The sequence below is a fragment of the Hemiscyllium ocellatum genome, chromosome 20 (assembly GCF_020745735.1).
Source record: "Hemiscyllium ocellatum isolate sHemOce1 chromosome 20, sHemOce1.pat.X.cur, whole genome shotgun sequence".
NCBI classification, from domain to species: Eukaryota; Metazoa; Chordata; class Chondrichthyes; order Orectolobiformes; family Hemiscylliidae; genus Hemiscyllium; species Hemiscyllium ocellatum.
In genome coordinates, this window is record NC_083420.1 from 16,803,847 (window position 1) to 16,829,854 (window position 26,008).

Genomic DNA, 26,008 nt, shown 5'->3' on the forward strand with positions numbered 1-26,008 from the left:
ATGGTCATGTTAAATGTGGAGTGGGCTCAAAGGCCTGAATTGCCTACTCCTGCTCCTAATTCCTATTTTCCTATGGATACCCTTATTAAAATAAACTGAATATTTCTCAAAAGAAAACATTGAGCAATACCAAACTTAGTACCTGTATTAATCAAAGAAGTGCTTTAGGCATTTTTTTTTCCCTTCAAACAACATTTTCCCCAGGAACATTTCTGCTCATGTTCTGTTTTGCTGAATATTCAGCAGTTTTACTACAAAATTACACCACGCCAATAAATAATTAGCGACCACCTACAGGGTGCCATGGTTCAGCTTAATTTGTTAAATAGTGTTTGTGAATGTTAAGCAGATCCGTTTCCTGTGGTTCTTATTACAAAACCAGCAGGGGATAGCGACACTCCGAGAAGAGGCGAGAACCTATTGGTATCCAAGAATAATGCACTTCAGCAAAAATTGGGTTGCTACCATGAAGCTAAAATAATTGTTCTGGCAAAGCACTAAATCCGTAGTGGTTTCTGCAATCACCTTCACTGCTAGAGATTCCAAAATGGCCACTTTAATTGTTCTGTTTTTCTTTAACAGAGATTGACAGCACTGATTCACAATCTCCTAGAGGCAGTTAATAAAGTCGCAGTTCAATATCAACCAATATTCTTTGTAAGTTAAAGTCCCTATGCAGTCCTCCATGCTAAAGCTGCTAGATGCAGTGGGAACAAAATAGACATTTGCAGTTATTCAAATATTCAGGTGTCATTGCTACCCATTAGAAATTAGAAAGACGACAGCAAATCCAATAAATAAATGTCACACAATATGCTGTGGGTACTTGAAGTGACTTTTCAGCACTAACTGTAAACAGGATGCACGCACCTGTTGTCACAGCTGCTACAGTATGCTGCATACAGTACTGACTGCTTTTTTTTGTCAATGGACTGCATGTTTTCAGCATCTCTCATTATTTGATTATTATGTTGTCATTAAAGCTTTTAGTAGATCTTGCCATGTGTACCTGCCTGGATGTATGATGTGCTAGGCTGTATATATGTAGGTAGGATTGCCTGCATCTCCCAGCAGCACATCTACAACAATTGAAACAAGTTGACAAGACCCTCCATTGTACTCACCACACCAACAACCAAACAAACTAACATTAATTTGAGGAAGTTTAATCTCATGCATTTGCTTCACAAAGCGAAAACAATTGTTGACATGAGCTTCAGCGGCGTTGAATGTTTGTATGTATAAGTTATAGTTTCTTTGGTCATGTTTATCTTTGTGTATAATTAGTGAAAGTTGTGCTACTGCATAGCATAGGTATCTTTGTTAATTTGAGATGTTGCCTGATAGCAATGGTGAAATTACACATGCAGATGTTGAAGTCATGGTCAGAAAATGTGGCTCTATAGAGCATCTTGTGATGTGGCCATTCGAGCTCATACAATGTCAATTGTATCACAAACTTCATGGTCCTCTTAGTATGCCATGATTGTATGCATACTTGTGCAGCACAGTAAACATGCACCATAAGCATTTAGAGTGGACAAACAATGTGATGTCAAACGGTGTGTATTCTCATTTGAGGGTTACATCCACTAAGGTTCTTAGGGGAGCACTGATCCTACCTTCATCTCAACCAGGAGCAGTCTGAGGTGTTTTTTTTTCATCAAGGAGGTGGTCATGGAACTATGCTATGTCCTCCAACCAGATGGACAAATATACAGCAAGGTAAGGTCAGTACTGCCAGTGACTGTGAAAATCACTGTTGCCCTCAGATTCTGCACCAGTGTATTTTTCTAGATGAGAGCAAGCTCTCTTACCAACATCTGTTAGTTTATCATAAATCACTGCATCAGGTGGAGGCGCTCCATGCCAGAGGTGGAACTTCATAGGTTCCTGTGTTTTTAGTCCAACGCAGAAGGAGTAGTCAAGTGAATCTGGCAGGCTACATAGATTTCCAGTGGTTCAAGAAGCATTCAGCCATTTGCATTTCGCTGTGGGACTCAAGTATTAAGGACAGATGTACAGCAACCATTGAAGCTACTGTTCCCTAAATGTACATTTGATTATGTTGAGAACATCAAGTTGCTGAATGTCCAAAATCACAATGCTTTTTTCTTGGGTCAACGTGTGCCACTGAGATACTGCTTGATGACAGAAAGGAATTAGTCATGCCTGGGTAGTGCACCTTCGTTGAGAGTTGTTCAGATTCCAAGAACTTTGTGGAACTTTGTTGCGAAACAACAGTTCTGTTGCTGGGCTAATAATGGAGAGTCCTCCCATATTTGATGGAGCATGTCTCCAAATTTGAGAAGGTATGTTGTTTCTTCCACAACACCCCTATCAGCCCTTGTCTCCAGGTCTTTGACAGGCGTTTTGAGAGGAGGAAGAGGAAGTAAAAACACATCAAGAATCCCTTTACATTAGGTAGGCTGTGAGCAGCTTTCAGGTCTGAGGTCTCATCACACCATCACCGCTACTCTACAAGTCCCACAATTCCACCACTCCATTTATCATTCAGGATGGTACAATTGTTCAGTGGTTAGCACTGCATCCTCACGGAGCGAAGGAACTCGGTTTCGATTCCAGGCTTGGATGACTGACTGTGTGGAGTTGCATGTTCTTCTCTGTCTACATGTGTTTCCTCCGAGTGCTGTGGTTTCCTTCCACAGTCAAAAGATGTATAGATTAAGTGGATATGCCACATCAAATTGTCCTGTAGTGTACAAGCTATGTGGATTAGGCATGGTGAATGGTTCTAGTTGGGATGCTCTTTGGAGGCTTGGTGTAGACTTGATTGACCATATGGCCTCTATCTGCATTGTAAGGATTCTGTATGGGTGGCATGGTGGCTCAGTGGTTAGCCCTGCTGCATCACACCGTCACACCTGGCTTTGATTCTACCCTCGGGTGACTGCGCAGACTCCACACAGACATTCTCACTGTGTCTGTCTGGGTTTCCCCCGGTGCTCCAGTTTCCTACCATTGTCCAAAGATGTGCAACATAGATGGATTGGTCATGCTAAATTGCCCATAGTCTCCTGACTGTGCAAGCTAGGAGGGTTGATCATGTGTAAAGCAGGATATGGGGATAGGGTAGGGGTGCCTTCAGATGGTTGGTGTGGGTTCGAAGGACCGAATGTCCTACTTCAACACTATAGGGATGCTATGATCACATTTCCACTTGGCCAAAAGCTTAAAATAAAACATTCCATAACCGCTTTATCCAACAAACTTGAAACAATGCATGCAAAACTGAACTATTTACACTTAGAAAATGCCGAAGTCTTACAGGTACATTTGCCTGGCCATATGCTCCCATATATTGTAGATCAGTGGCTGCAGAGTAGCTGGCAGAAAGATGATAATTTTCACCAGAGAAATTGTAGATAGCCTCTCAGTATGTTGTCAAGCAGCTTTAGGACTTGAGGGCTCATTTTTGGGTTGCATTAGCTGGATATGGGCAACAGCATTCTTGGTCTGTTAACTGGTAGAGGACACTGGTAAAGCAGTGGAAGGGCATAGAATGTTAGTATGTGAGAGCACTTTCTTGGAAATCAGCTGAGTACAAATTACTGTGTTACAATGACAACTTACATGTCCTTTTAAGTGCTGGTATTCACAGCCATGATGGTCACAGTCTGAATGGAAACCAGCAATGATTAGGTTAGATTAGCTCCAGTATGAAAACAGGCCCTTTGGCCCAACAAGTCCACACCGACCCTCCGAAGAGTAACCCACCCAGACCCATTCCCCTACATTTACCCCTGACTAATGCACCTAATGCGATGGGCATTTAAGCATGGCCAGTTCACCTAATCTGCACATCTTTGGATTGTGGGAGGAAACTGGAACACCTGGAGGAAACCCACGCAGACACGGGGAGGATGTGCAAACTCCACACAGATAGTTGCCCCGAGGCTGAAATTGAACTTGGGCCTCTGGTGCTGTGACACAACAGTGCTAATCACTGGACCACCGCCCAAATGATTAGGTATTTAAAGATGTGCTCACTGACCTTGACCACTCAAGTGAGTTCATTTAATTTTTCAGGACTGTATCCTTTGGGTGAGACTTATCAAATTGACCTGTATGACCACATGCCACTGTTTTCTTCAGAAAGTGCATGTTGAGGGTCATGTAGAAACATTAGGAAAGAGAGGGTTTGGATTCACTGGTGAAGAGCTGCCACAACCTATGTTGCCACATTTCAGCCAATTTAAATGCCAATAAGATACTTAACTGGGCAGTGGCAAGCCTTCTGCAGGTTTGAGGCCCCAAAAGTCCAATCAGAATTTGGCAGTTGTTCATCGCAGTGATGTTAATGGGGATACGGTCAGCAGCATGGTGGAAAGTGACTTTCAGGGCACCCTTTCCCTTTGTTGAATCCCTTGCAGGCACTGGGTGCCTTTGAATGAGGGACATCCTTAGTAACTCAGGCCTATATATAAAGTATGGACTTATTAGCTACAATAGTGTAGCTATGTGAAAGGTGGGGTGGGGAGGCTGTATCTCATGAATTTGATTAAGTATTTTGAGGAAGTGACAAAGATGATTGAAGGCAGGGTGGTGGATGTTCTCAACATGGAATTTAGATTAGATTAGAATTCCTACAGTGTGGAACCAAGTCCACACCGACCCTCCGAAGAGTAATCCATCCAGACCCATTCGCCTATCCTATATTTACCCCTGACTATGAACAATTTATCATGGCCAATTCACCTGACCTGCACATCTTTGGATTGTGGGAGGAAACTGGAGCACCCGGAGGAAACCCACGCAGACACGGGGAGAATGTCCAACTTCACAGACAGTCACCCGAGACAGGAATCGAACCTAGATCCCTGGAGCTGTGAGGCAGCAGTGCTAACCACTGAGCCACCGTGCCGCTCCCATGGGGAACTTAACAAGTTCCCTCATGGCAGGCTGATGCAGAAGGTATGACATAGGATTTATGGTGAGCTGGTAAAATGCATACAGAACTGGCTTGGTCCTACAATTCTGGCCAACTTTTTATAGAAAGGATGTTGTTAAACTTGAGGGGTGCTGAAAAGATTTACAAGGATGTTGCTGGGACAGGACAGTTTGGATTATGGGGAGAGTGAATAAACTGGGGCTTTTTTCCCTGGAGCATCGGATGCTGAGAGGTGACCTTATAGAGATTTACAAAATCATGAGGGCTTTGATAGGGTGAAGGGCCAAGATCTTTATTAAAGGGTGGGAGCATTCAGAACTAGGGGGCAGATTTAAGGGTGAAAGGGGAAAGATATAAAAGGAGCCTGAGGGCCAACTTTTTCACGCAGAGTGTGGTGTGGAAATGGAATGAGCTGCCAGAGGAAGTGGTGGAGGTAGGTACAGTTACAACATTTAAAAGGCATCTGGATGGGTATATGAAGATAGGAAGGGTTTAGAGGGATATCAGCCAAATCCTGCCAGATGGAGCTAGGTTAGATCAAGATGTCTGGTCAGTGCAGATGAATTGGATTGAATGGTCTGTTTCTATGACTCTATAACTCTAGAAGGAGGAGAGTAGCAGTGGAAGTTTTTTCTGACTGGAGATCTGTGACCAGTGATGTTCTGCAGGGATCATTGCTGGAACTTCTGTTGCTTATAATATATATAAATGATTTGGAAGAAAATGTCTATAGTCTGATTAGTAAATTTGCAGACAACACAAAGATTGGGGAAGCTGTGGATAGTGAGGAGGAGTGCCGGAGGGGTACATCAGGATATAGAGAATCTGGATACTTGGGCAGAGAAATTATCGTTGGAGTTTAATTCGGACAAATGTGAGGTGATGCATTTTGGAAGGTCTACTACGGGAGGGAAGTATATACAGTAAATGGCAAAAACCTAAGAAATATTAACATATATGAGGGATGTAGGCATACAGGTCCTCAGTTCTCACAACACAAGTGGATAAGGTGGTCAAACAGATGTATGGCATTCTTGCCTTCAGGAGTCATGGCATAGAGTATAAAATTGGCAAGTTGCTGCTGTAAAAACTTTAGTTAGACCACATTTGAAATATTGTGTACACTTCTGGTTGTCACACTACCAAAATAATATGGAGGCTTTGGAGAGGGTACAGAAGAGGTTTACCAGGATGTTGCCTGGTTTAGAGGCTATTAGCTATGAGGAGAGGTTGGACAAACTTAGTTTGTTTTCACTTGAACATTGGAGGCTGAGGGGTGACCTGATAAGTGGTTTACAAAACTATGAGAGGTATGGATTGAATGGATAATTGGAATCTTTTTCCCAGGGTAGAAATGTCAGTTACTGGGGGACATAGGTTTACGGTAAAAGTGGGAAATTTTAAAGCAGATGTGAGAGCCAAGTTTTTTACACAGTGAGTGGTAAGTACTCAGAATATGCTGCCAGAAGATGCAGTGGAGGCAGGAACAATAGCAACATTTAAGAGACATCTTGACAGATATATGAATAGACAGGGAATAGAGGGATACTAACCACATAAAGGCAAAAAATTTTTAGTTTATAAAGGTGTCATGTGTTGATGCAGGCTTGGTTGGCTGAATCACCTATTCCTGTGCTGTATTGTTCTTTATGGTCTGAACTTTCCATATGTCAAGACTTTTTCCTGCAACCAGTGAATATAAGCAGCAGTAGGGAAAGGCCTTTAAGTGTTTATGGATTTCAATTGGTGATGCGTTGCGGCAGCCATCTATGTGCCATTCCACCCAGGGATTAATCAAGTCAGAGATGAAAACAATGCGGCTGTTAGAACCTGGCATTGTGTTGCTGCACAATAAACCCTCAACTTGCCCCCAGCATTACCTTGTGAGAGGATATTAAACTCTGCTTGACCATCTCTCAACATCAGTGCCCCACCAGAGAAACTCTTTTGTCCATGCCTCCATGCAATACTTTCCGATGCAGTGCTAACAGTTGTTGTGCCTTGAGAGCACTTTCCCCTTTAAGGTATGCAGATTGCCTTTTAAAATGTATAAACCAGTTGAACATTGCACTAGGAGAAAGTGAGGTCTGCAGATGCTGGAGATCAGAGCTGAAAATGTGTTGCTGGAAAAGCGCAGCAGGTCAGGCAGCATCCAAGGAACAGGAAATTCGACGTTTCGGGCATTCCTGAAGAAGGACTTCTGCCCGAAACGTCGAATTTCCTGTTCCTTGGATGCTGCCTGACCTGCTGCGCTTTTCCAGCAACACATTTCCAGCTCTGAACATTGCACTACCCATGCATGCTTGTGTGCTGTTTCTGGAGAGAGACTGTTTCCATTGGACATCAATTTAAGGTAGAACCAAAGCTGACATAAGGATAAATGTTTATATGCAGTGAACAGTTAGAATCTGAAGTAACTGACTTTGGTGGAGGCAAATTCAATCATGATTTTCAAAAGGTAATGTGATAGCCACCTGAAAAGAAGTGACTTGCAGTGTTGTTGGGATAGAGATAGGAGTGAGTAACTGGCTGAATTGCTGTCATAGAGAGCCAGCATAGACAAGACAGGCCAAATAGTATTATTCTGTGGTGCAGTGCATTGATCAAAACTACTTGCAATGTGCTTACTGTGCTGGATCTTTTAATTACACCAAACAAAAGATTCGGTTTTAAAATCTCAAATCAGATTTGCCAAGTGTAGAGATGTTCTTAATTCAAATTTACAGGCTGGTGGAGCCTGTGAGAAGCCTCTGAGTTCATCTCACCATTAATGTCTAGAATGAAACAATTTCAATTTGAACTGACAGTTTTCCATAATTCAATGTGCATTCACTCATTTAACTTGATCAGACTGTCAAGGAAGCTGCTAATTCAACTGTTGCATGGTGTGAAACTGTTTATAAATTGAATTTTTTAATTAAGCAAACTAGTTTCCATTGTATGTTTTAAATCAATACATCAGCCAGTAATTATGTAAGGGTGGGAAGGAAGGGAGGCAGGAGAGCATATTCATTTTTATGTTGCTATTTACTTGTTTGGTGAATTACACTGATGATATTTTCATAAGCCAAATTAGTGCTGTGCATCTAGAAAGAGAAGTACAACTTCTTGGTAAAGTCTTCTCTCCCTATTAGCGAACCACATTTGAAAAATGGATGTCGCACCAATCAACCCAACCGCCCTATGGCTGAACACTTTAACTCCCCTCCCACTCCGCCAAGGACATGCAGGTCCTTGGCCTCCTCCATCGCCAGACCATGGCAACACAATGCCTGGAGGAAGAGTGCCTCATCTTCCGCCTAGGAACCCTCCAACCACAAGGGATGAATGCAGATTTCTCCAGCTTTCTCATTTCCCCTCTTCCCCCCACCTTTTCTCAGTCCCAACCCTCAGACTCAGCACCGCCTTCTTGACTTGCAATCTTCTTCCCGACCTCTCCGCCTCCACCCCCTCTCTGGCCTATCACCCTCACCTTAACCTCCTTCCACCTATCGTATTCCCAACACCCCTCCCCCAAGTCCCTACTCCCTACCTTTTATCCTAGCCTGCTTGGCACACCCTCCTCATTCCTGAAAAAGGGCTTATGCCCAAAATGCCGATTCTCCTGTTCATTTGATGCTGCCTGACCTGCTGCGCTTTTCCAGCAACTCGTTTTTAAGCTCTGATCTCCAGCATCTGCAGTCCTCACTTTCTCCAAGAAGTAATGGTGTTGACTATGGATGTAACAGCCTCTTTACATTGAATATTATAATGCATGGCAATGTTTCTTTTATATTTGCTGCCTTGAAAATTATACTAGCTCAGTTGTGATCAGTAGGTATCAATCTGCCTATGGCACAAATTTCAAGGTATGCTTGACTACTTAAAATCTGCTGCATGTTCTTTGTTTGATAATGTAACAGTGAAACTTGCTTGGCCAATGTGGTGTTGCTTTTCTGCAGGTATGCCATCTATTCAGTAACAGACTTTGTTTGTGGACAGACAAGTGTGATAGAATTTATTCGTTTGGAAAATTCTTAACAACACCTTGGACGCTGTTTGCAACAGTGTGTGAAATTGCACATGTATAGATGGCTCTAGACCACCAGCTTAAATGTGTTATAAACAGACCTGCCATTTTAGTGTGATGGCTGTAATTTTGTTTCTAAATTGGGCATCCATTCCATGCACACACTTCTGCTGCAGGCTAGATGGGCTGCCATTTTGGCATGGACCAAACAAGAGGCATCCTTTATCCATTTTTGAAACAGGTTCTAGGCCATTAGCATATACCAGTACTAACTCCTTTTGCTCATTCTTGCAACTTAAACTTGTGCCTGAAGCATCCAGCATCAATGCTGATTGTTTTCCTGAAAATCAACACTAAGAAGTGCAGAATTAAAAAACAATTAATACTCACTTAAGTCACTGCCACTCCCAATATCTCCAATTTCACATTTCACTCTGACATTCAGGCCCTGTGACCTATACCCAGCTCTGACCTTTTAAACTCCCCTTCATTGCATTGTGAAGTCCAGCCAACTATACTGCACACCCCAGTGGCCTTACCCAATCACTTAACTGCACATTGGCAGATGAGTGTCTTTGCACTGAGCTTTCTACATGACAAGGAAACCTGAGACCCAAAACCTCGGCCTCCTGAAACTCTCCCCTTTGAGAATGGGCTGTTAGAACTGTGCACATGTGGTTCTCAGATGTACTACTGCAGTTCTAGGCCATGCAGTATTGACAGATTTATGTTATCTGTTCTAAATCTCATAATTCTGCTTTGTGTCCCCCAAAGAACATATGTGCACTATACCAATCAAGGTAGAAGATAAGAGTTTAATGTAAAAAACAATTCATTAGTGGACAATTTTACAATTAATATGTCCACTTTGTAGATGCTTCTCTTGCGGATTGCTCTCAAATGTCTGTCAATGAGCAATAGATGGTAACAATTTGTTCTATATGAGGTTTCCCTGTGGGAATTCTCCTGTACATTGTTCTTATGGAAGAATCAGAGGATGGCAGTGGAGTGCAACTGATGAGGTATCATAGGAAGAGTCCTTTTGTATGTTACCTGATAATGTTACCAGGCTTCTTCTAATGTCTTAAGATTGCCAATTATGGTTAAATGTCTTCCTTAGGTTTTCATCACATGCTCTACCTCCATGCTTCAGCCATTACTTAGCCATTATGTCTATTTTTGTGATCCACTGTGTTCCTATAGCAATTAGAAAGCAAAAAGTCTCATTATTCTGATTCACAGTTTACCAAATAGACTGTTTTCCCATTGTTCTGTATATGGGAAACAGAAACATTCAAAGATAATAACAAAAAACAAGTTTTATTTATGCCTTGATCATTTTAGTTAAAGATCTTTAAAAAAAGTAAAATTAACAAAGTGATAATTAGTCCTATTAAAAGTGAGTTTGGGGAATTAATGGAAAATAAGGAGACAGTAGATGAAATGAACAAGTATTTTGCATCAGTTTTCTGTATAGAGGATATGAGTAACATCCCAGAAATAGCTGTAAGGCAGGAGGTTTATGAAAGGAAGAAAATTCCACTTGCCAGTAAATTGATAGAGTTGTTGGCTGACAAGTCTCTGGGTCCTGATGGACTTATCTCTCAGGTCTTAAAAGAAGATATTTGAGATAGTTCATATTTGATTTTAAGTTTCCAAAATACCCTGGATTTGGGAAAGGTTCCATTAGTTTTGAAAAGATCAAATGCAACTCCTTTATTCAAAAGGGAGGGAGACAGAAAGCAGAAAATCTCAAGCTAGTTAGCTTAACATCTGTCAAAGGAGAGGTCCTAGAAACTGTTATTAAATAGTTTGTCTAAGGCACAGTTCAAGATAATTCTAAATAAGCTAGAGATCTGCCTAAAAAGCTGCAATTTACAAAAAAACTGTTGGTGGTGTCAGACATGCAGCCATTCTCTTCCAGTTAGAATGTGTTTACTGTCTTTATGAAGATAACCACTGCAGAATCAAGAGATGAACTTGGAGAGATTAATTTCACTATTCTTCAGTTCAGTACCCTATAGAGCGTAAACCAAGTTGATATTACTCATTGTAGCACTAATGTCACTAGACTAGTAATCCAGGACTCCAGGTTAATCTTCTGGAGACATGGGCTCAAATCTCACTATGGTATATGGTGAAATTTGAACTGAATAAAAATCTGAAACAATAAAGTAGCCTATGGTTGACCATGTAACCATTGTCAATTGTTAAAACTCATCTGCTTCATTCATGTCTTTTTAAATCTGCCATTCTTACCTAGTCTATATGTGACTCACTTGAATTAAATATGGCACTTTTTTATTGTTATTTAATCTATTTTTCTAATCAACCTGTTCAGAGATGTTACTATACACCTCTGGAACAGGTGGGACTTGAACCTGGATATCCCCATCCAGGGTTAGGGACACTACCACTGTGCCACAAGAGGGTCATCTCCAGGAATGGGCAATAAATGCTGATGCTAGCCAGAGACATCTGCATCCCATGAATGAACAATAATTAGCAAATGGTTAAATGAATGTCTGGCCATAAATACAGGGTAAAAACAAGGACTGCAGATGCTGAAAACCTTTCTCCCCAACCCCCACTCCCCATCTCATTTATCTCTCTACTCTGCAGGCACCCTGCCTCTATTCCTGATGAAGGGCTTTTGCCCGAAACGTCGATTTTCCTGCTCCTCGGATGCTGCCTAACCTGCTGTGCTTTTCCAGTACCACTCTAATCTGGCCATAAATACAATCAGGCCTGTGCAGAACCCTCACTTAAACAATATGGTGAAAATTATCACCTGACAGTAGCCTAAACAAAGTTTTGGCTGGCTGGAATCTAAACTATTACTACTGAACCCAGACTAAAAATGCCCCATTTTTAAAAAAAAAAGATGAGAAATGTAGATTACAGTTTTAGATTATTTCATTTATATGGAAGTTTTCAAAATTAAGGTGAAAAATTGTGAGTATGCTCATTTAGTAAAATCAGTTGCAACTTTGAGTGAAGACAGATATGTTTATTTGCCCAATACTTAAAATCCTTAGGTGTTATTTAATAGGAAAATACATTGGAATATACATCTTGAAATTATTTTTTAGTTGTTACCATTCAAAATAAATTATAAAAACGTAATGTTTCTTTTCTTTCTCCCCAGGTTATTACCCTGGAAGGATGGGTAGACATCATGTATTATGTTATGGATGCACATTCTTTTTACAATTTTATATATTTTATACTGCTTATAATAGTAAGTATGCGCCTTTTAAGAGCTTAAAAGTCAATGTTTCCTTTAATAGTGAATATCTCCATGATATGCATTTATTAAAATATTATTTATTGAGATGGGTTTTCAAATTACACTATGGACTAGAAAATTTAGATAATTTTTATAGCATGTGGATAAAAGATAAACTTGTTTATTTTAATAGATAAATCAATTAGAGGTTTTATTTAATTTATGAACAATATGACAGAAATGTATCTTATGAATATAGAATCATATTAGTAGTAGTAGTAGTAGTAGTAGTAGTAGTAGTAGTAGCTACAAATCTAATAGTGCATGTTCTACATTGTTTTGCACCTTATTCACTCACCAGTTCAGAAGTATATACTTCAGTAGAGCAGGTATGCCACTGTGAGGAAGCACATGAGTAATTTAGAGCACTGCTGAACACTAGTGGAATCAGTTGGAAGAAAAGGACCAGAGAATCTTTGCTCAAGAATGGTGCATCTTTCTGCCTAGCTGTTAAGGTCAGGCCCAAATTTCAAGAGAAAAATACATTTTAATGCTGATAAATTGTTGGGCTTATTGGAGATTTACCAGTAAGCATGGAGGAGTCCTGTGGTCATGTGAATGAAATGCTAAGTTCCATCAAGCATAACTTACCGACAGCCTTGACTAGAATTTGAGTGATATCTGCAATGCTCTACTCAAGCAGCTGCGATTCAGGCCTTATCCTACAGCATTGGGCATGATAACTTGATGAGCTTGCCAGGTAAAGACAATGTCATTGATGCCACAAAGGCTGTGCAGCTGCAGATTCAAATGAATGGTGATTATAGGGGCTTCAAGTATAATCTGAATAGAAGTCAGTTTGGTAAAGATGTTTTTCTGTCTTTTTGTAGCAGAGGTTCTATACTACTCCTCCACCATAACTCACTATGACAATCCCAAGAATCAAAAGCAGGTTGGGCAAAGCAATTCTCAGAGTGGGAGATCATTCACAACCTGCCCTTTAGGTTGGTTTAAGAAAGACCATCTGTGATCCATGAATAAAAAGATCATGGACCAACAACATGAACTTGGCTCTCTTGGCAGTAGGAATTCACTTAGAAAAAGGCTTGTTGCTGCCCTCATGGACCTCCCCAGCTGTCCATCATCCTTCTCACCTGTTCATCGTCCTTCCCACCTATCCACTCCAATCTTTCACCATCACCCCCTTACCTGCATCTATATATCACCTTCCAAGCTACTCCCCCACCCCCCACTCCCTAATTCCTGGTGAGTTTGTGCCTGATTCTCCTGCTCCTCAGATGCTGCCTGGCCTGCTTTGCTTTTCTAGAGCAGCACTTTTCAACTCCTTTCATTGTAGGCCTCTTAAACTTGTTTTCTGTCCAGAACCTTTGATTAAGCCATTCTGTAGCCTCATTGACATTATGTAATTGCAAATTGTGACAAGTTGGTAAATATGGACAAGAGAATTTATAGCTGGAATATAAAATGAGGACCATGTATACTTGAAAAAGAAATGACCTCCAAATGTACATTGACATAGGAGATTGACCAGTATTGATCCATCAAAATGTGGCCTTGCTGCATCAATCAAAAAAGTTAATTTTGGTCTTACACTTGTGCATTACCAGTGTAAACGTGTTAATCTGTAAAATTCTGTAAATAGCAACCTCAGGAGATTGATTGTCCTATTGATGGAATGTAGAACAGTTAACTTCATGCTTTGCTCTAATTCAAATGAACACTGCTTGGCAGCATTTAAAAACTGATGGCAAATTAAAATGTGTTTTTGAAAGTATCCAAGAGTTTGATTGCGAATTGATTTTAATTAGACATAAATCATTTAGAATGTTTTCAGATGGGGGAGTTTTGTGTTTGCATCTGTAAAAGCATCTGTACAATTCTGGTCTCTTTCCTAACGGAAAGATGTTGTGAAACTTGAAAGGGTTCAGAAAAGATTTACAAGGATGTTGCCAAGGTTGGAGGATTTGAGCTATAAGGAGAGGCTGAACTGGTTGGGGCTGTTTTTCCTGGAGCGTCGGAGGGTGAGAGGTGACCTTATAGAGGTTACAAAATCATGAGAGGCATGGATAGGATAAATAGAGAAAGTCTTTTCCCTGGGGTGAGGGAGTCCAGAACGAGAGGGCATAGGTTTAGGGTGAGATGGGAAAGATATAAAAGAGACCTAAAGGGCAACTTTTTCACACAGAGGGTGGTACGGGTATGGAATGAGCTGCCAGAGGATATGGTGGAGGCTGGTACAATTGCAACATTTAAAAGGCATTTGGATGGGTATATGAATAGGAAGGGTTTGGAGGGATATGGGCCCGGTGTTGGCAGGTGGGACTAGATTGGGTTGGGATATCTGGTCGGCATGGACGGGTTGGACCGAAGGGTCTGGTTCCATGCTGTACATCGCTATGATTCTATGATCTCTTGAAGAGCAGATGCATCCTGGATGCCCTGTAAAAGGGCAATACCACACTGTAGTGATAAGCATTTGATGGATTGTAGCACGTATTTTTCCATGTCTCTTTGGCATGTTGAATGTCAATGAACAGAAAAACTAATTTGTATGTGTAGATAATGAAAAGAATATGAGTACATATTTGGTTTTTATTTCTATTCAACATGTGATAAAATTCTTGCATGATTGAGGTTTGGGGATAGCAAAGAACATTCTTGTCTTATAACCTGAAGAACAGACACTTTGTTTAGTAGTTGTTGAGGGTACATCTGTGCCTGTAAATATGCAGACTTACAATAAGCTGTGAGAGGATCTATCACAATGAGTAGAGATTAAGTTTAAGAACAACATTCTGAAACAAGTAACTGTAACACCAGTTTGAATGACCAGAGCCAAAATGTCAGCTTGTGCCCTAAAGACAGCATTGGTGCCCTTTGAGATGGACAGCACCTGAAAGCAGGGATGACAAATATTTTTGAATAGCAATTGGTCCCCCCTCTGTGCTTAGCTAGGTAATCTGCAGATGGAGGCAGCAGACACTTGTCTCCAAGTAATTTATATTGCTTTACCACCTTTTTGTCTGGCCACCTGAAAAGCCAAACAGAAAATTAACATTTGATGTTATTCCATCACAGAAATAAGACAACAGATTAGCTTCAACTTTTGTGTTTGGTTACATCAAGAAAATTAACTCTCTGTAAAATTCTTACGTTGGAAAAAATTATTTCCTTTTTAAAGTTTCTTTCCCAACCTATTGAAGAGAGAATTGTTTGAAAGGCAGTATCCCAGTTATTGGATAATCCCATCTCCCACAAACATTAAGTAGTGGTAAGAGTTGATTTCTTTCAGTTATATTAATTTTAAAATATCACTTTAATATATTACTTCATACAATATTTATTATTAAGTAAGATCACTGATAATGTGGAAGCTGAGATATTAAGTATCTCCTGAGTGTGAGATGAGTTTTCTTAATGCCTGCATTACAACAAAACAAAATGATTTAATTAACACAGTTGGAATGATTGCCAGTGCAGAAGGATGAACGTTTTTGCTGTCTTTGTGAATGTAAAATTGACGTTGTGTATTTATGTCCTTAAAAAAATTTCTTTAGGTCGGTTCATTCTTCATGATTAACTTGTGCCTGGTTGTCATAGCAACTCAGTTTTCAGAAACAAAGCAACGTGAAAACCAGTTAATGCAGGAGCAGCGAGCCCGCTTTCTTTCAAATGATAGCACAATTGCCAGTTTCTCAGAGCCTGGAAGCCTCTATGAAGAGCTCCTTAAATACATTTGCCACCTCTTTAGAAAAGTGAAGCGGCGGACACTGCGCCTTTACAACATTTGGCAGAATAAACAACACAAAAAGGTCACCCCAAACAGTTCAAATGGTCAAGAGAGGAAATGGCAGAATAAAAGTCGTGTAAGGTCAATTCATCATTTAATTCATCACCATCATCATCATCATCATCATCATTACCATATCAGCAATGGTAATTCAAAGGCACAGCAGGGCAGTCCAGAACTTTGTGAAATGGAGATCAAATCGTTACAAGCTGGCAGTAAGCTTATGCTTCCTTCATCTGCACTAAACCATCAGAGTCCTTCTTCAGGTACTGAGTCCGTTCACAGTATTTACCATGCCGACTGCCACTTTGAAGGCCCACAAATGACATACAAGTCTTCCGCTACAGCTAATGTTAAACTAATGACTGGCCTTACACATCATGGAAGCATGAACTATCCAACAATAGTTCCATCTGTGACTAGTAGAAGCAGCTGCACACCAAAACTAAAAGGCAACAGTAGCAGGAATACACCCATTACTGCGGGCAGAGGGAACCCAAACATGAACTTGGCAGATTCCTATGGCAAACTGCACCATTTTGTGGGAGAACACGGTAAGAAATATCACTGTTATTTGCAATGAATAGTCTGTTCAAAATTAATTCTAATATTTTAAAAGCTGCTTGCAAATGCCACTTAATTTTACAAATGCACTGATATTTAAAATGCCTTAAACTGGAAAAATTAGAAGTTTAAGATTAACATATACCTCTGACTGATTACCTGGTTGTTAACATGTTAGGGTGTTCCAAATGATGGATGGCTTTAGTAAACTTCAAGTTACTTATACTATATATAGTTTTAGTATATACCATTCTGGTTTTATGAATTTGGGTTATTATGTGTTTTGTTAGATACAGGTTTAGTTAGAGATATGTAAGACCGGTGTTTTTTTTATAATGATGACTAGATTAAAGGATTAATAATTAGAATTCAGATCCTGACAATTTAAGTGATGATCAACAGTTTGCAACAGAATGGTCACTATACCTCTATAGTTTTGAATTACTTTTGGGCTAAATTTCTTAAGGCCTTGACTGCTTTACTAGCTGTGACTATTTTTACCACCAAGTCTAGCTATCATTTTCACTTTGCTAAAAATTAAACAAACAATCTGCAATTTACAAAACATCTCAGACATTATTGTACAAAATCTTTTTTACTGCAAAATCATTTAATTTATCAATTCAGAAAATTACTCAGTCTGTTTGCCCTTGGTAAACGAGAACACAAAACCAATACAAGGGTCCCTGACTTGCGAGTATCCAACTTGCAGATTTGAACTTACAAAAGTGATCCCATACAGGAGCATCATTTTAAATATCTGACAAAAGAACATTTCCTGTACTTACAAATGCCTACTTTTTATTGCCCTGCATGCTGTTCCAACTCACATACAAATCGACTTGTGAATGGACTCAAGAACAGAACCCATTTGCAACCCAGAGACTTACTGTATTAGCATGCTCATAGCTTCCATTATGTGAGGTTATATAATTGTTGGCTGGGAAATTGGGATTAACTTGTCACTAATCTACCTGGAGAGCTTTTGCAGCTGTCATAAAGTTCAAAAGAAGAGATGCTGGAATTTCCAGTCCAGTGCTGGGTTTGGACATGACTTGAATTACTAGTCCTGAAATAAATTACTTATCAAAAACCCAATCAAATCTGAAACAGACTGGACCATGTGTCAGGGTGGACAAGCCACAGCAATATTGACTCAGGAAAGACTTTAGTGCATCAGGGCAGAAGATCATGTTGTGGAATTGTTCAGAATTTGTAACATGAAAACAGACTCTCTTTGTTGGGATTAGGACTATTAAATATATGGAGGATGTATACCATGTGCGTAGTCTGTCCACATAATCCTTTTATTTCTCTTTCCTTCAATCATCAGTTTTTAAATGTTTACATTTTCCCTGTCATGGGTTGAAATTCTGGAACTCCTTTCTAACAGAACTGTGGATGTCCCACACCCTAAAGACTGCAGCAGTTCGGTAACCAGTTCACTGCCACCTCCTGGTGAGCTCAGTTGGCTTGACCGCTGATTTGTAATGCAGGTTAATGCAACAGTGGGATTCAATTCCTGCCCTAGCTGAGATTGCCACAAAGAATTCACCTTCTCAATCTCAACCCCTCACCTGAGGCATAGTGACTCTCACGTTAAACCACCACTTGTTATCTCCCAAATGAGAGAGCAAAGCTATGGTCTGGTAATACCATGGTGACTTTGCCTCATGGACAATTAGGGATGAGCAATAAATGCAGTTACCCAGTCAGGATGTTCGTGTGCCATGAATGAAAAATGCAAGTATGATGTACCTTTTAACTCTGCTAGTTTGTTCAACAGGCTTAAATTCTATGTGAATAAAAGTCTTTCCATTCCTTTGTCATATCATCTTACATTTAATCTAATACATCTCTTAGACTGAGTGTCCAAAGTAGTCTGTTTTCATTTTCTCATCGTTTTAAACATGGGGAAAGTGAGGACTGCAGATGCTGGAGATCAGAGTCGAGAGTGTGGTGCTGGAAAAGCACAACAGATCAGGCAGCATCCGAGGAGCAGGAGAATTGACATTTCATGCATAAGCCCTTCATCAGGAATGAGAAGGGCTGATGAAGGGCTTGTGTCCGAAATGTCAATTCTCCTGCTTCTCGGATGCTGCCTGACCTATTGTGCTTTTCCAGCACCATACTCTCGACCATCATCATTTTAAATATGTCAGTCAACGATTCTTGAATCTCCAAAGGCTAACGGTTGTGTATATTGATTGATGTATCTCCCAGAAAATGTGAGAATTAACTATCTTTAAAATGTGCTGCAAATGTGTTGCTGGTCAAAGCACAGCAGGTTAGGCAGCATCTCAGGAATAGAGAATTCGACGTTTCGAGCATAAGCCCTCCATATGCTCGAAACGTCGAATTCTCTATTCCTGAGATGCTGCCTAACCTGCTGTGCTTTGACCAGCAACACATTTGCAGCTGTGATCTCCAGCATCTGCAGACCTCATTTTTTACTCGAAGATTATATCTTTAAAATGTTCCATGCCTGATAGATCCCCAGAATTACAGAACAGCTACACTGCATAAGGAGGCTGTTCGCTCATCACATCTGCATAGGCTTACTGGATGAACATATGACTTAGTGCCATTCTCCTGCCTCCGCCATACTTCCAGGCAGTGTGGTCCAGATCCTAACTCTTCACTTTCTGAGAAACTTTTTCTTACATCACGTTTGCTCGTTTTGCAAAATATCTTAGTGTCCATGCTCTCGCATTCTTGATCCTTTTTTGAGAGGTTGATTTTGAAAACCTCTATCAGACATCCTCTTAGCCCTCTCTTCAAGGAGAAGAGTGTCAACTTCTCCAATATTATCTTCAGAACTGAAGTTTTTCATCCCTGAACCAATCACGTAAACCTCTTCCACTTTCCCTGCATTGTGTTCATATCCTTCAAAAATGTGGTGGCCAAACTTGAAGTCTAATTAGTGCCTTATACAGTTCAGTATAACTCCTGCTCTTGTATCTGAACCACTATTGATCAAGCCTAGAATGTTGCATGCTTTTTAACTACTCACTATACCTGTCCTGTCACATTTAGTTTTTTACTATCCTCCTCAAAGTTTGCAAGGTTTCCAGGTTTTGTGTATCATTTGAAATTATGCCCTGCACATCAGGTTCTAGATCATTAAAATTACCAAAAAGCATTGACCCCCATTAGTTTTCACTACAAACCTTCCTCCAGCTTGAAAAGTATTCATTAACCATTACTCTGTTTCCTGTCACTCTTGCCAATTTTGCATCCTTGTTGCTACAGTCCCATTTATTCAACTTTTTCTCCCAAGTCTGTTGTGTGGCACTGCATTGAACATCTTTGGACATCCACGTACATCACATCAACAGCATTACCTCATCATCTCTCACTTCAAAAAGCTCCAGCAAGTTAGGCAAACATGACTTTCCCTTAAAGAAGCCATCCTAGTCAACTCACATTTTCCACAAGATTGCATTCTGTGCCGAATAATCTTTTTTCAAGAAGTTTTCCCACCACTTCAGTTAAATTAACTGGGCTTAGTTTTACAAATTTTATTTTTAATAAAAGTGTTACATTTACGATTGTCCAGTCCTCTGGAAGATTGAAAGCTTATTGCCAGTCCCACTGCAATTCCACTCTCAATTCCTTCATTATTCTAGGATGCATCTGCATGCTTAGTTTTAGCGATTGCAAACTTGGAGATAAAACATTTAGTTCCATCATCTAAAGCATTAATATATATTGTGAATAGCTCGGGGACAAGCACTGATTCCTGCAGTATCCCAGCATTTGGTGACTGACACTTGGATAAAGATCTACTCTTATTTCCTGTCTGCAAATCAGTTCTCTGTCGATGTGGTACACTACCTCCAATGCACTTTAGTTTTTGCATGCTATGTGAGACCTTATCAAAAGCTTTCTGTAAATATCTGTATCCTATTCAAAATTAGAATGAGTCCTGTTTAACAATTGGACTAACCATTCCTTTTGTGCTAGACATGCTTAAGAGCTCGCACTCTGTTCAATTTGATTGAAGTAATGGAACTGTGATCTTCATGACTTACCAAAACTTCAATATCTTTTTGGGGCTAAACTTCAAACAAAGATGCCAAGATTTCAGAGCTATTGATATTTAACAGCAGGGTAGAGGTATTCAGGTTCCCAGCCCATAAGACATTGGAGCCGAAATTAGGCCATTCAGCCCATTAAGTCTGCTCCGTCATTCAATCATGGCTGGTAAGTTCTTCAACCGCTTTCTCCTCATAACCCTTGATCCCCTTGATACTCAAGAATCTATCTATTCACTCTTAAATATACTCAATGACCTGGACTCCATAGCCTTCCATGACAAAGAATTCCATAGATTCACCATTCTCTGCTGAAGAAGTTTCTCCTTATCTCCATTCTGAAAGATCTTCCCTTTACCGCAAGGCTGTGCCTTCAGGCCCTAGTCTCTCTTATGGAAACAAAAACACCTTCCCAGCATCTGTCCAGGCCATTCAGTATTCTGTATGTTTTAATTAGATCCCCCCCCCATCCTTCTACGCTCGAGTATAGACCTAGAATCCTCAAAAGTACCTCGTATGTTAAGCTTTTCATTTCTGACCGTTCTCAAGAACCTCCTCTGAACACACTCCAAGGCCATTACATCCTTCCTGAGATATTGGGCCCAAGACTGTACACAATACTCCAAATGTGGTCTGACCAGAGACTTGTAGAGCCTCAGAAGTACATCCCTGCTCTTATATTCAAGTCCTCTCAAAATAAATGCCATAATTGCATTTGTCTTCCTAAATACTGATTCAACCTGCAAGTTTACCTTGAGAGAATTCTAGACTAGAACTCCCAAGTCCTTTGCACTTCAGACTTCTGAATTTTCTCCCCATTTAGAAAATAGTCTATTCCTCTATTCTTCCTACCAAAGTGTGTGATCGCACACTTTCCCATGTTGTGCTCCATCTGCTACTTCTTTGCACACTCTCCTAACCTGTCCAATCCTTCTGTAGACTCCCCACCTCCACAATGCTACATGCCCTTCTACTTATCTTTGTATCATCTGAAAACTTAGACAGAAAGCCCTCAATTCTTTCATCTAGATTGTTAATGTATAAAGTGAAAAATGGTGGCCCAGCACTGAGCCTTGCGAAACACCTCTTGTCACTGGCTGCCATCCTGAGAAGGACCCTTTTATTGCTACTCTCTGGTTTCTGCCAGCCAGCCACACTCCTATCCATGCTAGCACCTTGCCTCTAATACCATGGGCTCTTATCTTACTCAGTAGCCTCCTATGTGGCACCTTGTCAAAAGCCTTCTTGAAGTTCAGGTAGATAACATATATTGGCTCTCCTTGGTCTAATCTGCTGGTTACTTCCTCAAAGCATTCGAGAAAATTTGTCAGGCATGACCTCCCCTTGATGAAACCATGCTGACTTTGCCCTATTTTACCATACACTGCCAAGTATTCAGCAATCTCATCCTTCACAATGGATTCCAGGATCTTACCCATGACCAAGATTAGGCGAATCAGTCTGTGATTTTCCATCTTTTGCCATATGCACTTTTTAAACAGAGGTGTCATGTTAGCGATTTTCCAGTCCTCTGGGACTCTTCCTGATTCTAGTAATTCTCACCCATCTGATGCCTTTTACATATGAACAGCAACTTTTTAAAAAAATATATTTTTCTTCATTTAAGTTGTGAATCGAATTAACCTTTCCTTCTTTCTGCGGCTGTGGTTGTGAAGAGATTTGCGGGGAAGTGTTGAGCGCCAGATCCAGTCCTTCCTTGTGGCCAAGGTGGTCACAGCTTAAGCAACTGTTCCAGTGTCAATGAATTGGGGTACATTCTTTCCTTCTGATGTTTTGGTGGTGTCTGCAATGCCAACAGAGTGAGTGATCTCTTGGTCCTCGGGAGTTAATTTGGATGCTCAGTTGATTCTTGGAAATTAAGATGGAAGTCCTGGTCCTTAAGAGTTGGGACAATCTCTTGGCTATGGTGGTGGCTGGAATATTGGCAGCAATGAGGCGGCTATGGCAGAGGAAACATCTGGGTTCAGTCAGCGATGGTTCCTCCTTGGTGTTGCGGCCTCAGGGACTGCTTTGGCAGTTGCGTGGTGTAGCAGTATCCCATAGTCATTTAGGAAATCAAGATGCTGTGTATGGAACAAAAAATTTGTATGATTTATTCATTTTTCTAATTTGTGTTATTAGAATGGCACTGACTTATGGTGACTTACATGCATGTTACTGTATTTGCATAAATACATATAACAATAACTAACTATTATTACTATTAAGTGAAATAAATTGGAGTCCTCCTGTTCATTCCTAGGATTTGTACTCCAAACTAAGGTGTCATTTAATAATAACCTCTCACACTATAGTCAGATCTGCAAAACCAATCATAGGCTACTTTTAAAGAACGTTAGGAGGTTTGTTATGAGATTTATTTTTTCTGATTATTAGAATTCTCTAATCTTTTTAAACAATTTGCATGGGGAAATGACTAATTGGACTAACTTTATGACTCTAACTTCTGATTCAGTATCTGTTGTTTAATTAATAAGTTACTACCTTGCTTCAGGTTGTTGCTAAACACATGACAAGTTTATTTATACCATATTCCCAGCATCAAGAAGATCATGCTGGACCAACACTTGGAACAGTTATTAAATCAGTCTGTATTAACATAATGTCAAAGTATTGTAATTAATTTGAATATAGATGTATCGACATGAATTTCAACACAAGATTTGAAAGTATATATGTAAAGGCATAGGAAATAAAATGGAAATGTAAATTAATGTTGAAGGAGAGAATAGAAACAAAGTGAAAAAATGAATTCAAATTTTTTAAAACACTGTCTTGTAAAGCAGGATAGCTTTAAGTATCATTTATAGAATGGAACCATGGTTAGAAAGGTCAAAGAAATAAGAAATTTGACTGTTTGTTCAAAGCCAATAACTGAGAAATAGTGTTAAGCCTAGCTCCCTGAAGTAAACCAATTTTGCAATAGTCAGCTATATTATTGCCTAGATTTGTAATCATTATTCATATATAGAACGAATTAGTTCTTCATTGGAACATCCCACTGGAAGCAATTTAAGATGATGTACAAAATTCTGGATCAATCTTAAATAGGTTGATTATGACCTGAAGGTGCACCTGTTTCCAGTGTTTTGAACTGAAGCCATATTCAAGTTCTACTATCTTCCCATGAAAAATCAGTTGGGTCTTCACCGTGACTTTAGATTATTGACGTTTCTTCACAACCCATGATATGTTGCTTCTGAATTACCGTCACAAGGTGTGAATGTTCTGAAGTTAGACAATTTGGGGGAAAGAATGCCGCCCTACACTGAAATTTTAAACCTGCATGTTTATGAATAGGTTTACAATCTTGACATATGTGTAGATTAAATCTCCAACTTTTATAATATTTATTTTTTAAACCCTCCTTGCAATGGCCCTAGACATAAATGTTGTCTTCCATTGAGAAAACTGTTTAGTGTCATACTGCTTATACATACAAAACGATATGGTGAGATAGTCTACCTATGCTTAATTGTTGTGTGTATGTTTCATTTGATTGATCAGTAGATGTGTTTAGGTATAAATCATCAATGTCTAGGAAAACAAGATTCAGGATGTAGAGTGATGCTGGAAAAGCACAGCAGTTCAGGCAGCATCCGAGGAGTAGGAAAATCGATGTTTTGGATGCTGCCTGAACTGCTGTGCTTTTCCAGCACCACTCTCCTCCAGAATCTGGTTTCCAGCATCGGCAGTCATTGTTTTTACCTACGAAAACAAGAATCTAACGTGGTCCAAATTTTACCAAATTCAATTCTGTGGTTAGTAAACCTAAACTAGGCTGTCGAAATAAGATAGTTGACCATTTATTGAAAATTACAATGGATAATTACTTTCTCCACAGCCAAAATTATGGTTAATTTTTAGAAGGGCTAATGCCATTTTTTTTTAAACTAAAACAATGGGTTATGAGACCAAATGACATCTTTTACCGCTTTTGCCTAATATAGGGTAGTCTTGTAAAGAAGCGGTGGTTTCATTGATTTTTTGTTTCTATCTTTCATAGTTAAAAAGTTCCCACATAATATTCAGAGATACAATAAGATAAAAAAAATGTTTTATTCTTGTTCACCACCATGGTTATGGTTATTCTAGCCACTTAGAAGGACTTGCTTAAATTTTCATCAATATTGACTTCTCTTTAATTGAACCCAAAGATAAAGGTATAGTTTGAATATAAAAATGTTGACTTCATATTTTTAATTCAGCAGATTTAATAATTAAATGACTATTGAAACGTATCTTAAGAATTTTAACCAATGCAATTTATGTTGATTTTGTTGCAGTTTTTGGTTAACCTTTGACTTTTTTGCTTTGACATGTAAATGGAATCATAGTCAATCATACTTGCTCAATTAGTAATCTGAATTAGATATGTCATTACTCCATAATACTAAATGAATGCAAAGAGCAATCATTAAATAAATCAATATCTCATGTCAAAAATAACAGTCTAAAAGAGTTGCAAGACCATCTTCAAAAATAAAAAAATATTCTTGTTGAGGTTTTAGGTAAGAGGTAGCCACCTCTTACCTAAAAATAATATATATTTGCTGCATCCTAATATCTCTGTTTGGATATCTTTCTTGAAGGAATCTTTCAAGCTGCAAGCAAGTTGTCAGGACTCAATGTGTCATGTTCCACACCCAATGCACAGGCTGGTATTTTGACTTGTGACCTCCAGAACTGCCCTTATTGTGCTCATGCTTTGGAAAATCCAGACCTGGAGCTCAGCGATTCAGAAAGTTACGAGTCCGATGCTGATGGTGTGTACGAATTTACGCAAGACATCACTCAAGGTGACCAGAGAGATCAGAGACACAAGAACAAAAATAAACCAAAAGAAAAGAATAAATTAATCCTGCTATGTACATTAATCTCTGAAAAAATGAAAAGAATTGTAGGAAGTAAATACTTTAACCGTGGAATTATGATTGCCATTCTGATCAATACATTGAGTATGGGTATTGAATACCACGAACAGGTAAGTGTCAATAATTAATGTTTTTTTCTATCTGGTGACTGGAATTTCTTGTAAAAAAAAAGAATTGCACCTAATGTTTTCTGACCTGGCTATGGCTTTGTATTATATTGCTTGACAAGCCTCAAAAGCTAATTGGACAAATGCAATCCATTTATTATTTGATTAAACATGATTTACAATTAAAGGTTAATTTATTGACATACAGGTACTGCTGAAACTTCATGATGTGACATTTACAGTGAGCTGTGGAGCTAAGGTTTAAAATTAACTGTCTGTATGAATATCACTGGTAGTCATGTATTGATTTAAGGCCTACTGATTTGCAACATGAGAGGAATTAGAATTTGTTGACACAAGTCTGTTATCATAAACAGCCTACTTAAGAGCATAGAGAAAGGTTTGAAGTAGGCAGTCCTGCTTTACTGTCAGCTAAATGTATTA

At 39.5% G+C, this 26,008-nt stretch overlaps 1 protein-coding gene across 1 annotated transcript in view; it reads left to right on the plus strand.

Annotated features, from left to right (window-relative positions):
- cacna1ha (calcium channel, voltage-dependent, T type, alpha 1H subunit a) overlaps positions 1–26,008 on the plus strand; it is a 295,360-nt gene that overhangs the window by 88,845 nt on the left and 180,507 nt on the right. The window contains exons 6-8 of the mRNA XM_060840534.1: positions 12,070–12,162; positions 15,729–16,515; positions 25,176–25,567. Of these exons, the coding sequence (XP_060696517.1) occupies positions 12,070–12,162; positions 15,729–16,515; positions 25,176–25,567 (1,272 nt within the window). The remainder of the gene's footprint in view (positions 1–12,069; positions 12,163–15,728; positions 16,516–25,175; positions 25,568–26,008) is intronic.